Genomic DNA, 17,516 nt, shown 5'->3' with positions numbered 1-17,516 from the left:
CACCTCTGAAGTGTTGGCTGTTCCCCATGATTCTTTCCTCGCCTCTCTTCTCTTCTCTTACTCTGTAGGAAGCCTCCCATGCCGGCCAAGGCAATTCCTTGGCAATTCTCATCCAATTCCTTTATGTCATTGATAACTCCCAAATCTATAACAAATATTCTGTATCTTAGGGCCAACCTCTCGCCTGAATTACAGGCCACTGTATCATCACGATTCTGACCCTAAACACGCTCCCCACTGAACCCCCCTCACACATCTACACCCCACCACAAACCCTTGTCCTCTGCTTGTATTCCTCACCCTGTCACTGTACCTCCTACACAGTGGCAAATCCTTGACTCTCTCTTCTTCCTTACTTCCCACATCCAACTCATTGTTTAGTCCTATTGATGCTATCTTTTAAGTTTTTCACTCTCTGTTCCTCCCACAACTGTTCTAGCTCAGGCCCTGTTACCACTCAACATGGCTCTAGCACCAACCTTGTCACTGGCCTCCCTATTTGCATTCCTCCCCTCAAATTCCATTCCATTCTCTACACTGTAGCCATTGAGTCTTATCAAGTGCCCAGCTGGCCTGTTCATCCCCTCATTTCCAAGCTCCCCCAAGTTTCCATTCACTTATGCCACAAATAGTTACTTGCCACCTCCTAGGGACAAGCACTGTTTTGGGAACTGGCACTGACAGTGGGGAGCAAAAGAGTGTTCTGCCTTCGTGGACCTTCTAGTCTGGGATCAGGCCAAATGCCTTAGTGTGGGGAACATGCATCGCCTACCGTGAAACTCATCCTGCCTCCCCAGACTCGTGTCCTGATCCTCCTTATGCCCTACCCTCGAGCAACATCAAATTGTGCTAAATATGCTGTTCCATTCCACAGTCCCTGCTCTTGCCCAGGCTCTCTTGGGAATGCCTCCCTCCCACCCACCAGGCCCCCTTTGCAGACCCTGCCCTACACAGTCACTTCCTCTGGGGTAGTTTAGAGGCTCCTATGGGTAGTGCTGATCTCCAGAATGACCTGGGTTCAAATCTCACACCACACGTGCTAGCTGTTTGACCTCTGTCAAGTTATCTGACTATTCTGTGCTTCAGATTCTCATCTTAAAATGGAAGTAATTCTAGAACCTCCATATGAGTTGGTTGTGAGAATTGTCAGTCCATAAAAAGTGTGCAGACACTTTAAGTGCCTGACACATAAGAAGCCTTTAATCAATATTAACTGTTAACTGTTATTGACATAGAAAACAAACTTATGGTCACCAAAGGGGGAAGAGGGGGATAAATTAGGAGTTTGGAATTAACATATACACACTACTGTATATAAAATAGATAACCAACAAGGACCTACTGTATAGCACAGGGAACTATACTCAATATCTTGTAATAATCTATAAGGGAAAAGAATCTGAAAAAGAATATATATATACATATATACGTATAACTGAATCAGTTTGCTGTACATCAGAAACTAACACAACATTGTAAATCAACTATACTTCAATTTTTAAAAAGAGAAAAAACATTAACTGTCATTACTTGTGACTTTAGTATTATTGTTATACCTCTCATCATACTGTTCTCATCATACTGACCCCTCCTACTAAGCATATCTTACAATCTTTGCACCCCAGTGACTAACCTAATCAGGTTAGGTACTTAATAAAGTATCTTTTAAGTACCTACTGACACCTAGTCAGTAGGTACTTAATAAATGTTGAAGGAAGGATAAAAGGATTGGCTGTGCCGGGTTTGTGGTTTGGTTTCCTGTGACCACATAGGATTAGGAAGGAATAACAACAACCTTAAGGCTTCTTCTGAATATCTTCTTGACCAAATATCTAAGCATATGCTGTTTGCATTGCATGAGCAAGAGCTGGAGGGGAGTGAGCAAGAAAGGCACATTGAGCTGGCCTGAACCGAGCAAGACTGAGCTATTTTCCTTTCTTTATTCATTGACTCTTGGGTCGAGAAGGGACCAGCTCCCCTCAAGTACTATTCCCTTCCACTCCCATGCTTCAGCCCCACCTCATCCTTTCCATTTGCCCCATTCCTGCTACCATGTTCCCCTCAAACACGCATAAAAGGAAACCCAGAAAGCAAAAGGAGCGCTGAGGAAAAAGGGGAAGGGGTGGAGAAGGGTTAGCACCTCCCTCCTTCCTTTGCTGAGATCAAAGCCAGCGTTTGCACTTGCCAGCCGGCTGGGCTCTTTCATACCCTGCTCCACCTGTCTGGGAATGGCATTGCCGCTTGCCTGTTTCCTTTCCTCTTCAACACTGGAGGGCAATTTCAGGGTGGGGCTTTGAGCTATATCTAGTGCTGGCCAAATCCCTCCATCCCAACATCTTTGTCTTATTGATCAGATTTCCTTTCCACCTCGCCAGTAAGTAACAAGTGGCAGAGCGCAGGGCAGGAAACTATGAGAGAAGTCAGTTTCTCCACCAGCTCTAGGCGGAGCTCATGGTTTAAACAAGCGGGAAGCCACTGGGGCTGCTGGGCTTTGTCTGGCAGGAGGAACAGGCTCTCCTTTCTGCATCGTGGGGGGCCCCCAGTGCTTGGCCCAACATCCCCCAGGGTCTGGGTGAGGCACTGGTTAGGCAATAGCTTCTTGCCTCAGAAGAAGGGAATTCACATGTACTGACATCCTACCCTGTGCTGGGCCCTGTGGTCGGCCCTTTAATGTATATTATCTCTGTGATTCCTAACAACCCAGCCAGGTCAGGATTTATCATTCCTCTGGTAGCAATGACTGAAAGAGATTAAGAAGCTCGCCTGAGGCACACAGCTCAATCCGGGTATGAAAATCCAGCTCTGCCTAACTCCAAGGCCGGGGCTCTTCCCGCCTCATCATGCTGCCTCAAGAGCCGAGAAAACTGTTCATGCCATAAATTGGCTCTTTGCATTATTCCACAGAATTAACTGAACGGCCAGCTAAACCTTTTGTGAATTAATGTAATTCAACATAATTTTAATGTAAAGGTTGAAGGAAATTCAACTCTACAGGCTCCGCAAAGAGAATGCTACAGAAGTTTCTGCCTTTGCAGAGTTCATGGTCCCGTAGAAAGGAGTTAACGAGTGCAAAACTAAAAGCATAATATAACACAGAAACAGAAATACCACGAGAGAGCCAGAGAGGGGAAGAGGGCACCGCACCACCTTTGCCTTAGATACAGCCTCTGCCTTCCCAGTGCCTGTCACTTCCCTCAGCTCCAAGCAGAGCCTCCCAAGGCTAGGACCAGTCAGCTGCCATGTGGAACTGGATCACAAAACAGGGACTCTCTTAAATCATCTGGGTCCCCTAGCCTAAGAATAGTGCGAATAAGCAGGACCTGGGAATAATATTTGATTGGCAAAGGTGGGGAGATGTTTAGGAACCCACGTTTACCTGCAGCCAGCCTGCTTCAGCAAAGAATGGGTTATTTATGGGTTAGTTAAAGCCAGGTGCTCATGCAGCCAGGACAGGAGCCTTGATCCCAGTCAAGCTGAGCTCTCACGTGGCAGTCAGTTCTGGCCCCAGCTGACCGTCTTGCAACCATGTGCTCTTGGCCCAAGAGGGGGCTAAAGCCAGAGAACGCGGCTGAGCGTGCGGCAGGCCCTCACAATGAGGACACGTTGTTCCAGACGCTCAGCCCGAAACAGATAGCTCACAACATGCCTTGCTGACAGAGGATCAGCAGTGTTATCTTCGTAGATGGAGGCAGAACATTCCCTCCTCCTAGACCTCAGCAAGGCCCCTGACTCTGATTTTTATAGCACTTTGATGCTAGGGGTTTGGGTCCCCCAGAGTGGCTTCTTCGTTGCAGCTGCCTTTCTTCTATTGCTCTCCCTAAACCCGTCTTTCCATACCCGTGAAATGAGTGTACTACTTGACACCTTCTGGAGGAGGAGAGGCCGTCCAAGGAGAGAGGGCCACACCTGTTTGAAGCCTTCTCTTCCAGAGCCAAGCCCACGAGGTTCTCGGGCTTGGACTGAGGGGCCCTCCTTGGCTAAAAATACAAACCTCTCAGGTTTCTTTGATCAGAATGGGGGAGTTAGTTTCTGGATGTGTCCCCCAGGTAACCCCTCTTGTCCATTCCATATATGGATGTGGTAAAGATGATCTCTACTCAAGGCCCCTTCTATCTCCAGAATTCAGGGCTTCAGGCATCAGAAAGTAATAACCCCAGCAGGAAGGAACTAGACCCCTTTTTCCTTTTTAGTTCAGTCCAAAAAAAAAAAAAAAAGCATTATAAGCATTGGCACAGTCTTGGTCATTTTTCTTTTAATTAGATGTGTGGAATCTTCTGTCATGGATGTGCAAAAGCCATCTCCCCATCAAATTATTCCCATAGATTCCACAAAGACGCTGTTAGAATCCCTAGAGATTGTTCCACAACCTCTTCCATGGTGGCAGATGTACATCCAGACTCTTAACAAGGATAATTTGGTGGCAATGGCAATCACCCTGGATTATTTTTTTAGAGGCTCTTTGGATGACATCAAATTCATGACACATACCAAGATCCCTTTTGCTCATGCCCTCTGTACCATTTTTTTCCATGGAATTTGAATTTCCCTGGCTTACTTACCACCTAACAATATCACTATTGAAAGCACATAATGTTAAGGACCATATGCTCTCTCTCCAGAGAGTGTGCACAAATACTATTTCTGTTAAAAACTAAACAGAAATAGTAGCTTTGCATATTTCCCATTCAAAGGCTTATCCCAATTGAATGATTCCCTTTGTCATGGGGTGTTTTTCCCCAAGCGGGCCCTAATAGCGAAGCTGAATCAGATATTGTGACTTACCAAAGGTCACAAGGAATCATCTAGTGAACTAGAAATAGAATCCAAAAACCTTTATTTTGATTCCCTGAATTTAAAAACAAATAAACTCTACTACGGAGAAAGAAAAACTAGAGAAACCAGGCTCATTTGGCATTCCCAGGTCAGGGAATTCAAGGCAACCAAAACTAACAGGCAGCTGCCTTGGTCTGTGAGGACCAAGGAGGTGACTAAGGCACAGGTGCTGCCTGCCTTCAAGGAGTTGATAATCCAGTGCAGGGAGATCAGGTCGCTGTTGAAACATCTCTACACACTGTAGAACGTGCTTGGGAACACCCAGAGGACCCCAGAGGAGGGTTTGTCCATCTTCACAGCCCCCGCAGCAGCTGGCACAGTGACCTGTATGTGACATGCCGGCAAGCACTGTCGATTTGTTGAACAAGGGCCATAAGAGATGTACCAACAGAACACTCTGGGGGTTGGTGGAGAATGAGGGACAGCTTTGTGAAGGAGGTGACATTTGAGCTGTGCCTAGAAGGATGGGGAGGTTTTTCACAGGCAGCAGGGGTTGGGGGAGGGCCTTTGCAGACCCCAGGAAAGAGCAATGGCAAAGATCCTCGGGGGTGGGGGCGGGGAGGGAACCAAGCCCGGTCTCATTTGGGAGAGCCCGGAGCAGGCCAGTGTGGCTAGAGAACAGGGGGATAGAGTGGCTGGAGAGAAAAGTTGAGACGTGAGCAGAGAGGACCTTGAACACCAAGCCAAAGAATTTCACAGTGGACTGTCACGGGAGGTTTGAAAATGGGGAACGGTTTCCTGCTGCATCCTCCTGCCCTGCCCACCTGGGCCTCCCTTACCTTGTCAGTAGCGGTGGATTTCTCTTGATTGTTCTGTTTGTATGTGGTTTGGTTTGGAGGTTTTCTGTGGTTTAGTTTGTTTTTTGGCCTTTCCCTTTTCGTTACAGTTTTTCACAGCATATGGTCCTGATTATGTGCTGGAAATCACGCCAAGCTGCCGGCCAGACCGCAATGAGCCCCACCGAGTCCAGCAAATCCTCAACTACATCAAAGGTGAGCGCCACCCCTCGAGTCCTGCCCTCCTCATTCCACCCAGCTTGTGGTGACCCATCAGTGGGGGCTTCCCCCAATACCATTTGTCATTTGGTGGCTAATCTTTACACCGACTTGGAAGGGAAACCTCTTCTTGGCCTGAGAGCTTGTAGTTGGAATTCGGCACTGGTCACTCTGGCTGGGATTGTCATTTGGCCAGCTAATGTCACCTTCAGGGGAACAAAAGGTTCAACTTTAGGCACCTCCAGTGGAAAGCCAGTTCTAAAGTGTGACCTGGAACTCTCCCTTTGAAAAGGGCAACAGTAAAATCCTCTCTAAGATGAGGGAAAATCAAGTCAATTCAGACTTGGGGTTGGGAGTAGGGGTGAAGGGTGCTCACAGGCATTCTGTTCCAATGTGTTTCCTTGGTCCAGTAGAGCCTCGAGTGACTGTGAGCCCACAATGAGTAGTCAGGGATTCTGAAGCCCTGGGAGTGGGTTCCCCAGTCTCACTTAGAGCACTGGAGACAGGGCTGCTGCCCTATCCTTCCCTTCCCTAAGGCTGGCCTCCAATTACTGTGGCCTCTGGACAGAGGGAAAATGGCAGTCATCAGGTTATCGCCCTCTTGATCACACTGTCCACTAGCTGTTTGGGGACACTATTGGTAGAGCCCCCCTCCCAACCCCAGCTGCTGCTCCTCAACTCAACTCACTTCATCTACCATTTTTTAAAAGTCGTTTTGGGGCTTCCCTGGTGGCGCAGTGGTTGAGAATCTGCCTGCCAATGCAGGGGACACGGGTTCGAGCCCCGGTCTGGGAAGATCCCACATGCCACGGAGCAACTGGGCCCGTGAGCCACAATTACTGAGCCTGCGCGTCTGGAGCCTGTGCTCCGCAACAAGAGAGGCCCGCGCACCGCGATGAAGAGTGGTCCCCACTCGCCGCAACTGGAGAAAGCCCTCGCACAGAAACGAAGACTCAACACAGTCATAAATAAATAAATAAAAGAACGTGAATTTCTAAAAAAAAAAAAAAAAAAGATACCTCTCAAAATACTTTAAAAAAAAAAAGTCGTTTTGGCACCCACATTCCTGTTTAATTGAATGTGTGTACGTGTGCATATTTTTTTGGATCCTAATTATTTGCAAAGTTAAGAGGCCAAAGGTATCACATTGCCTATCCTGGAGAGTGAAATTCCCATGTTTATTCATCTAACAACCAAGATAGCACCAGTTCTCCTAACTTTGACTCCCTCACTGGAATAGAATCTAGCATGAAAGGGAGGCCTATTCTGCGTCAGAGTTAGTCTGAGGGAACACGTTGTATCCTGGGGGTCTTTGCCGAGGGTGATATTAAGGCCCCGTCCTCTAGTACAGCCAAGTCTGTGACAACAGCTGAGTCCATACGCAGGGACTCCACATCCCAGGCTCCTTTGACCAGAGAAAAGTTTCTAAGCTCAAGAGTCATAGACTTGGGCTTCCCTGGTGGCGCAGTGGTTGAGAGTCTGCCTGCCAATGCAGGGGACACAGGTTCGAGCCCTGGTCTGGGAAGATCCCACATACCGCAGAGCAGCTGGGCCTGTGAGCCACAGTTACTGAGCCTGCGCGTCTGGAGGCTATGGTCCGCAACAAGTGAGGCCACGATAGTGAGAGGCCCGCGCACCGCGATGAAGAGTGGCCCCCACTTGCCGCAACTAGAGGAAGCCCTCGCACAGAAACGAAGACCCAACACAGCCATAAATAAATAAATTAAATAAATTTTTTAAAAAAAGAGTCATAGACTCATAAGGTTGTGCTCATAGCAGTGCTTATTGCCCCTCTCAGGTGTCCCACATCCCTCAGCCTTTCCCTGACCCTGTAGTTTCAAGCCACCTCCCTCTGGCCTCTCAATGGCTACCAGCCTCAGAAGTCCTCACTTCCTAACCAAACCCTCCTCCCTCCTCCAACCTTTTTAAGGACTTTAAAATCCTTCTTTTCCTGGCCCTTCTTCAGCCCTTCTCACTGCGCTGCAGCCCCGATTAACACTCGTGCTCCTACCCTAGTTTCCTACTGCTCTTCTCAGATCCTGGACCAACTTCTCTTACCCCTTTTCCTTCTACCTTGCCATTTTCCCCTCATCCAGTCTCTAAATCCTGGTAAAGCACAGACAAAGCAATAGAAACAGAGAAACTAAACAAGGCTCTGCAGCTACTTGCTCACACCTAGGTATGTGCAGATATCTGTATGCCCTCATGCTTTCCTGCACACATACCCAGGCACTTATCTCCAGAGACTGGTGACACCTTGCTACTGAGGAAATGGAAATGACAAGTGAGAGAAGACGTAAGGAAGGTAATTCAAAGGGAAGAGAACTAGGAAAGGTAAGAAACCCAAAAGAGGAATAAATTTTGAAAAGACTTGAGATAAAAGATTAGTTTGATAAATCCACACACATATGGTCAACTTATCTTTGGTAAAGGAGGCAAGCATATACAGTGGAGAAAAGACAGCCTCTTCAATAAGTGGTGCTGGGAAAATTGGACAGGAACATGTAAAAGTATGAGATTAGAACACTCCCTGACACCATGCACAAAAATAAACTCAAAATGGATTAAAGACCTAAGTGTAAGGGCAGACACTATCAAACTCTTAGAGGAAAACATAGGCAGAACACTCTATGACATACATCACAGCAAGATTCTTTTTGACCCAGCTCCCAGAGAAATGGAAATAAGAACACAAATAAACAAATGGGACCTAATGAAACTTAAAAGCTTTTGCACAGCAAAGGAAACCATAAACAAGACCAAAAGACAACCCTCAGAATGGGAGAAAATATTTGCAAATGAAGCAACTGACAAAGGATTAATCTCCAAGATTTACAAGCAGCTCATGCAGCTCAATAACAAAAAAACGAACAACCCAATCCAAAAATGGGCAGAAGATCTAAATAGACATTTCTCCAAAGAAGATATACAGATGGCCTACAGACACATGAAAGAATGCTCAACATCATTAATCATTAGAGAAATGCAAATCAAAACTACAATGAGATATCATCTCACACCGGTCAGAATGGCCATCATCAAAAAATCTAGAAACAATAAATGCTGGAGAGGGTGTGGAGGAAAGGGAACACTCTTGCACTGTTGGTGGGAATGTAAATTGATACAGCCACTATGGAGAACAGTATGGAGGTTCCTTAAAAAACTACAAATAGAACTACCATAGGACCCAGCAATCCCACTACTGGGCATATACCCTGAGAAAACCATAGGTCAAAAAGAGTCATGTACCAAAATGTTCATTGCAGCTCTATTTACAATAGCCAGGACATGGAAGCAACCTAAATGTCCATCGACAGATGAATGGATAAAGAAGATGTGGCACATATATACAATGGAATATTACTCAGCCATAAAAAGAAATGAAATGGAGGTATTTGTAATGAGGTGGATGGAGTTAGAGTCTGTCATACAGAGTGAAGTAAGTCAGAAAGAGAAAAACAAATACAGTATGCTAACACATATATACGGAATCTAAGGGAAAAAAAAAAAGGGCATGAAGAACCTAGTGGCAAGACGGGAATAAAGACACAGACCTACTAGAGAATGGACTTGAGGATATGGGGAGGGGGTGGGGTGAGATGTGACAGGGTAAGAAAGTGTCATGGACATATATACACTACCAAATGTAAAATAGATAACTAGTGGGAAGCAGCCGCATAGCACAGGGAGATCAGCTCGGTGCTTTGTGACCACCTAGAGGGGTGGGATGGGGAGGGTGGGAGGGAGGGAGATGCAAGAGGGAAGAGAAATGGGAACATATTGTATATGTATAACTGATTCACTTTGTTATAAAGCAGAAGCTAACACACTATTGTAAGGCAATTATACTTCAATAAAGATGTTTAAAAAAAAATAAAAAATAAAAAAAAAAGATTAGTTTGAGGGTTGGTTAAAAAATAGTAATAATAATAATAGAAAATCTTAGAGGATATGTAAGTTACATGGAAGTCAAGATTTTTTAAAAGATCCTAATAGGTTAAAGCAATATTCTGGCTGCAACACCATGAAATTAAACTGGGAGAAAATATATGGACTAGGAATTGGGTCCTCAAAAGCAACTGGACACACACAAGATGGGAAACATGGCTTTGCAGCATTTTGTCTGCAAGAGAGTTAGGGAGTTTCGTCAGTGTGAGTCACCAGGGCAAGGTGGCCTCCAGAGATGCTAATGCAGTATCGACCTCACTTTAAAAGAACTGGAGACAAATAGGAGCATATGCTCCAGGAGGTCAGTTAGGATGGGGAGAGGACTGGAGCCCAGGCTCCAAGAGGTCTGGTTGGAGGAGCTGGGCTTTTGGAGAAAAGAAGACCCAGGGGGATGTGGTCCTATATCTCTGAGAGGCTGTCACAGAGCAGAGGGCATAGACAGAGTCTACGTGGTCACAGGGCACAGATCTAGGATCCATGTGTAGATATTATTAAAAGGCAGATTTTCATTCAAGAGAAAGAAGAATTTTCTAACGATTAGAGCTGTCCAAAGTGGAACAGACTGCCCAGAAAGGAATGAGGTCTCTATTGCTGGAGACATACAAATAGAGACAAGACAGTCACTTGACTGTCATATCGTAGACAGACTCCTGCATTTGGAGGAGGGTGATTATACTAGGTTATTGTCAAGGTTCCTTCCAATCCTAAGATTCTAGGATGCTGTACATTAAAATGAGAAAATAGAAAAACAATAAAAAGAAGATGATGAGAGTGCAGGGGTTGGTAGATGAGTCACAGTTGGGGGGGCGCGGGGGAGGTAATGCTGTGTATAGGAAAGAATTGATGAGGAGAAGAAAAGAAACTAGGTGGCTGAGAGTGGGTGGGGAGCCAGGACAGCAAGTAGAATGGCTATAGAATACTAGGAATCTTCAGATTTTTCCATTTAGCCATCCATTTCATATTGACAAAGTCTTGTGTTCTAGCCATGCAAATGAGCAGAGCACATAAGTCCAGAACCTAAAAGAAATTCAGTTGAACCTAGAAGAAATGAGGCTAGAAAGAAGTCCAAATGTTGCTAAAAATGGCCAGGCTAACCTGCTATACTGAGACCGTGCCCCTCCAGCCTGGTGACGCATGCTGCCATCAGATAGTGTGTTGCCATGACAATGGTCAGTGTGGAAAGGCTGCTGAATTTTCTGCATTCTGAAAGATTTTCCTGAACCTGCCTACAAGACTATCATTTGTTCTTGCATATAAATCCTCTGTGAGGCTGGCCATTTCTCTCAGTACCTCCCTCCCCCCCCACTCATTCCCACCCCCCATTAAAAACAAAGGTAGTGGGGCAGAGGCAAGGATTATTTGGGGGAGGTGGATGGCAATGAGGGAGTGGATAGATTAAGCTCCACTCTGGGAAGGAGTTTCACTAGCATATCTGGTTGAATTTGTTTAACCTTTGAGCTTGGGTTTTCTCTCTTTCTCACATCCCTTAGAAGCACAAAAGGTGGGATTTTTAACCTATTGGAGATGAAACCTGAGGAAGTTCATTGTATAGAGATGCATTCCATATGCCACAGGATGACTGGAGGCACAGGCAGATTTGGACCTCACCTTATCCCATCTTTACTGCCCATTAGACTTTCTAAGAGAGAAAAATGACAAAAATACAACTATGGAGAGTCCATTCAAGCTGTTAGCTTTATACAGAGAAAAGCTATGTGTTGCTCCCACAAATCGTTCTTCTCGTGCCAATGAATCTTGAAGATATGTGTCATTGTTCACAAGGAAGTGTGGGTTACAGAGTGGATCGCTCAGCCTAGCTCATGACCACTACTGTAAAATCACCCTCGCACCATCTTCATGTGCTCAAACTTGTTTGTCTTTCCTCTCTGGTTGACGTACTCCAGAGGAGTTGGCTCACAGTGAACCTTCCAGAGTTGGAACAGTGCTGATGTGATCAATCCCCAGAGGCAGCTAGCTCCCTGAGCCTGCCTAGCTCTGCATGGGGAAACAGGGGTAGAGGTTTTCTAATCCCTGGTACTGATGACATTTGAATCAAGTAAAAGTCCCTAGGGGGCCAAAAGCTTCATGTTGCAGCCCAGGCCCGACCTGGTGGGGGAGGGGGAGGGGGAGGTGAGTTGTGTATATGTGAGTATGTGTTGCAGTTGTAACTGGAGGTTTCTACACTTGCTCTGTGTTCCCAGATTCTACCCCAAGTTTGCCTAAGTTAGAAAAGTAAACAAATGGGACCAGGAGGAAAGGAGCAGGAGGAGAGGAGGAGGTGGGGGGAGGACACAAGAGGAAAGAGCAGACCTTGTGCCCATCTGCCCTTTCTGACCCTTAATGAAGGAGGCTTAGTATGGCAGCCTCTATGGTGCAGGGTTGGGGAGATGGGCCAGCAAACTGATATGGGTGTGGGGAGAGACACCACAGGAGAAATAATAAGAATAATAGCTACTATTTATCTTAGAGATGAGGAATTCAGAGAGTCTCAGAGAGCATAAATGACTTGGCCAAGGTCACCTTTATTCAGTCATTCAGCAAGGAATTACTAAGCACCTACTCTGTGCCACACACTGTGCTAATAGGTAGTGGAGCAGACATTTGAACCCGGGTCTGTCTGAATTGAGACTTTGGAGTCAGGCTGTTTGGCCTTTCCAGTGCCCCTCCTCTCTTTGCAGTGTTGCCCTATCAAGCCTACTCATCATCTGCTTTTTCCAATCGCCCCTGGTAAACCCCTCCCACCTTGTACTACACACCCGGCTCCTTCCTTGTGGCTGATCCAAAGCACCTGAAATCTGATGTCTCTCTGGAAATGGGAGGAAATCAGCCATGGACAACATTTGAAATTCTGGTCCCTGACCTAGGTCTTTTAGCCATGCCCCCCTCACCCCACCATACTGTAATTGAAACTTCCACTCCATTTTGAGATGAGTAGAGAAGTAAAAGAGAAGGACAGAAGGTGGAAGACGCCAACCCACGTGACTCCTGCTGCCTGAAGTGTGCTGTGGTCACCAGGCCCAGTCTATTTACAGTTCCACAGCCCCAAGCTCAGACCCTTTGCACATCTACCGGTAATATTCTTGGGAGAACCACTGTGCTGAATGTAAGCAGCACCTCCTCTAGCAGCCTGAAGTCTGGGATTGACATTCTTCTAGGGACTAGCAATTGGGTCATCAGGTCTGGGCATGTCCAAGGCCTGCTGGAGCCCCCAGCTTGAAGCAGTGCTCCTGCCCTGTGGGACTCTACACCATGGAAACTCGGCTTACTTCCACACCTTCTCTTGCTTCCTGAGAAGCCATGAGAGTAAATTGAAACTCAGGGTTGGTCCCAAGACAGATTGACCATTTGCTTTAGGGCTTCTTGGAAGGACTTTGGAGCAGGATTGTGGGGGCTACTCTGAGCCAATTTGCATGACTTCAGGTGAGGATCTCTGTGATGTCCATCCCTTATCTCCCTTTGCCATCCCCTATCCTTTCTTTATCCCTCTTCAGCCCACTGTGGTCTCTTCCAGGAGCCTCGCTTGCTTCACTAAAGTGTGTAAGAATTAGAAAGGTTGGTTATTGTTGTTGTTACTGTCATTGTTAAACAAAAAAGTTGTAAATATATCATGCTGAAAATTTTAGAAATTCTAAAATGAAAATGAAGGCTGCTCCCCAAAGTTCTAGTAACTTTGACGGCGGCTTTTAACAAACGATGAAAACCCTTGGCAGGTAACTTTTGATGACTTGAAATACCTACCTAAATCCACGAGGTGGGAACTCCCATTATTGAAAGCCTACTGTGCATCACCATGCTGGATTCTTTACATACTTGATCTCATTTCATCCTCACTATTACCTCATGAGGTAGGAAACTGGTGCCCGCAGAGCTAATGTAACATGCCCACAGTCACGTAAAAGGTAAGTGGTGACATCAGGATTTGAATCTAGGCCTGGTGCCCCTCCTCTTCTTGGCACTATTGCTCTGTCAAGTCTACTCATCATCCCTGTCTGCTCTTTCCAATCGCCCCTAGTAAACCCTTCCCACCTTGCAATGTCTCCCAAACTGAGGTTCTGAATGAGGTCGATTTTAAGAAGTATCATTGTGTCTCCACTTTAAAGCCCAGCTAAATCAATCAATGAATATTTTTTGGAACTTCCCATGTGCTTGGTGTCATGGGAGATATAAGAGAAGTTTATGACATGAACCCTGCTTCTAAAAAACAGCTGAGAAGTCTAGGTGAGGAGACAAAACTAACCCCCTTAGACAGATCAGGACATAATAAGGGCTGATGCAAGGTAGAAGAAGAGAAGGAAGACTTTAAGGAGAGTGCTTTCAGAAGGCTGGGATGTTTTGAATAAATAGAATAGGGAAGTGCTCATAAGCAACGGAAACTTGGATAGGTGGGAGCCAGGGGCAGATGGCAGGTTTCCTTGAATTTCAGGCTGAATTGTCCATATCAGATACAGTAAAGTGGGAGCCATTCTAGGTTCTGGAATTAGGACATGACATGATGCAGTGATGTTTGGATGGATCATGGTGGTATTCCAAGGGTGAGCCTGCAAAGACCTGGACCAGAACAGTGGTGGTAGGCTACTCCCTATCCTATTCCTCCCGAATGGCTGAGAGCTGTTAGGAAGAGAGTATCAACAGCACTTGGAGGTATGTCATTTATAGGGGATCAAGGAGAAAGGAAGGAGTAAAGATGACTCTGAGGTTTCCAGCCTGGATACCAACTGGGATGGGGAGCCATTGGGGGTGGGGGATAGTTTTACAAAAACATATACTTGATGTGTTCTCTTTCAATACATTGAGTTTGAGGTATGATACAATATCAGTATAACTACATGGAAGAATTTGTTGCAACCAATTAAAAAGAAATTTGTAAAGATAATTTGATGACAAGAGAATAATGCTCATGGTAACAATCTTAAGTGAAAAAAAAAGATATGAAATGATTTAATACCATATAGTCTCAATTTTGTAAATATACATAATGTGTGTGTGTGTGTGGATATGCATAGAAAAACACTAGAAGGAAATATACCAAAAGTGCTAACAGTAGTTATCTTCTTTTTTAAAATTTATTTATTTAATTTATTTATTTTTGGCTGCGTTGGGTCTTCCTTGCTGCGTGCGTGCTTTCTCCAGTTGCGGTGAGCGGGGGCTACTCTTCATTGCGGTGCGTGGGCTTCTCATTGCGGTGGCTTCTCTTGTTGTGGAGCACGGGCTCTAGGCACGTGGGCTTCAGTAGTTGGGGCATGAGGACTCAGTAGTTGTGGCTTTTGGGCTCTAGAGCGCAGGCTCAGTAGTTGTGGTGCACGGGCTTCATTGCTCCGCGGCATGTGGGAACTTCCTGGGCCAGGGCTTGAACCCTTGTCCCCTGCACTGGGAGGCGGATTCTTAACCACTGTGCCACCAGGGAAGCCCTAACAGTAGTTATCTTTGATGGTAGGATTGAAATTATGGGTAATTTTTTACTTGTTCTGTATTCTTTTTCTGTATTTTTCAAAATTTCTCCCATGAACGTGTATTGCTTTTATAGTCAGAAAAAAAGAAATACATGTTGGAGCTTTTTAAGACAATAATCTTTTATCAGACCTTATGTCCCAGTTTTTGGCTTACAAAATCTGGTCACTGTACCTGCACACAGCTGGAAAAATAAGGGACTGGAGATGGACTATTTTACATGTTTGAGGTACTGATTCCTTTCTTAGGTACCTCTAGTAATTCTAGGGTGCTTCCATTTGTCTTGAAAAGCATGTCATGATGTAAAGCCTCTTCAATCTAGTAGAAGGGCTGAAAATCCAGATAGCTCCCTAGGACCACCTCCCTTTCCAAAACTGTCATTCACTCCAAGGCAGCTGTCTCAGTCTTTTTTCTGGGTTTTCTCTTCTGCGCCATTGATCTATGTACCTATTCCTGTCCTGATTACTGTAGTAGCTATATAATAAATCAGGTAGAGTGATTCCCCTTTCTTTTTCAAAGTTGTTTTAGCTATACTAGTTTCTTTGCCTTTCCATATAACCTTTAGAATAACCTTGTCTATATCTTTAAAAAAAAAAAACCTTGTTGTGATTTTGTTAGGAATTGTGTTTAACCTGTATATCAATTTAGAGAGAATTCCAATCCATGAACATGGTATGTCTCTCCATTTATTTAGATCTTCTTTGATTTCCTTCATTAGCATTTTGTCATTTCTAGCATACACAACCTTAACAGGTTTTATACCTAAGTTTTTCTTTTATTGATTTATTATGTTTTTCATTTTGGTTTCCATGTGTTCATTGCTAGTATATAGAAATACAATTTTTGTATATTGTTCTTGTATCCTGTGACCTTCCTGAACTCATTTATTATTTCTGGCTGTTTTCTTATAGACTCCTTAAGATTCTCTACATAGATCACCATCTGCAAATAGAGACAGTTTTATTTCTTCCTGTCTGATCTATATGCTTTTTGTTTCCTTTTCTTGCCTTATTACACTGGATTAGACTTCCAGTATTATGTTGAGTAAGAGTGGTGAGGACAGACATCCTTGCCTTGTTCTAGAACTTAGAGGGAAAACATTGTCTTTTACCATTAAGTATGATGTTAGCTATAGGTTTTGTAGATTTTCCTTAAAAGTTGAGGCAGTACCCTGCTATATTCCTAGTTTTCTGAGAATTTATGTCATGAATGGATGCTGAATTTTATTTAATGCTGTTTCTGCATCAGTTGACACTAATACCAGTATATATGTAATTTTTATTTTTAGCCTTTTAATATGGTAGGTTACATTGATTGATTTTCAAATACTGAACCAGCTTTGTATACCTGGGATAAACCCCACTTGTTCATGGTGTAAAAAAAAAAAAAAATATATATATATATATATATATATATATATATATATATATACACATATATTTGCTAATTCTAGGAACTGTTTGCTAATTCTAAGAATTAATTGCTAAGAATTCTATTTGCTAATATTTTGTTGAGGACCTTACATCTATATTCATAAGGGATATTAGTCTGTAGTTTTCTTTTTTGTGACACCATCATTTGCTTTCAGTATCAGGGTAATACTAGCCCTATAAAAATGAGTTCAGAAGTGTTACCTCCTCTTCTGTTTTCTGCAAGAGAGAGTATAGAATTGATGTTAATTCTCCTTTTTAGTAGAATTCTCCAATGAGACCATCTGGACCTGAAGGTTTTTTTTCAGGAGGTTTTTTCTTTATTTCTACTTTGATACCACTGTGGTCAGAAAACATGTTCTGTATAATTTCAAATATTTTAAATTTGTTGAGGCTTGTTTTATGACCCAGTATATGGTCTATCTTGGCATAGACCATATGCCTTGGTATGTTCTGTGAGTGCTTGAAAAGAATGTAATATATTCTGCTGTTGTTTGGTGGATTATTTGATCAATGTCACTTAGATCCTGTTGGTTGGTAGCATTGTTGAGTTATTCTATATCCTTGCTCATTTTCTGTCTAGTTATTCTATTATCAATTGTTAAGAGAGTGATGTTGAATTCTCCAATTCTAATTGTGGATCTATCTATTTTTCCTTATAGCTGTATCAGGTTTTGCTTCAGGTACTCTAAAGCTCTGTTGTTTGGCACATGCACATTTAGGATTGCTGTATCTTCTTGGTAGATTGACCCTTTTACCACTATGTAATGTCCTTCTTTGTCCATGGTAATTTTTTTGTTGTTCTGTGGTCTACTTTATCTAATATCAATATAGCCACTCCTCCTTTGTTTACTAATGTTTC

At 44.2% G+C, this 17,516-nt stretch overlaps 1 protein-coding gene across 3 annotated transcripts in view; it reads left to right on the top strand.

Annotated features, from left to right (window-relative positions):
- The window catches only part of HDAC8 (histone deacetylase 8), a 243,390-nt gene that overhangs the window by 210,363 nt on the left and 15,511 nt on the right, over positions 1 to 17,516 (top strand). Inside the window, exons 10-11 of one of the 3 annotated variants that reach the window (XM_057538583.1) lie at positions 5,720 to 5,825; positions 6,594 to 8,650. In XM_057538583.1, the coding sequence (XP_057394566.1) occupies positions 5,720 to 5,825; positions 6,594 to 6,727 (240 nt within the window). In that variant the 3' untranslated portion in view covers positions 6,728 to 8,650. The other 2 variants (XM_057538584.1, XM_057538585.1) reach the window with 2 other exon arrangements.

The sequence above is a fragment of the Balaenoptera acutorostrata genome, chromosome X (genome assembly GCF_949987535.1).
Source record: "Balaenoptera acutorostrata chromosome X, mBalAcu1.1, whole genome shotgun sequence".
Taxonomy (NCBI): domain Eukaryota; kingdom Metazoa; phylum Chordata; class Mammalia; order Artiodactyla; family Balaenopteridae; genus Balaenoptera; species Balaenoptera acutorostrata.
This window is presented reverse-complemented; position numbering and strand designations above follow the sequence as displayed.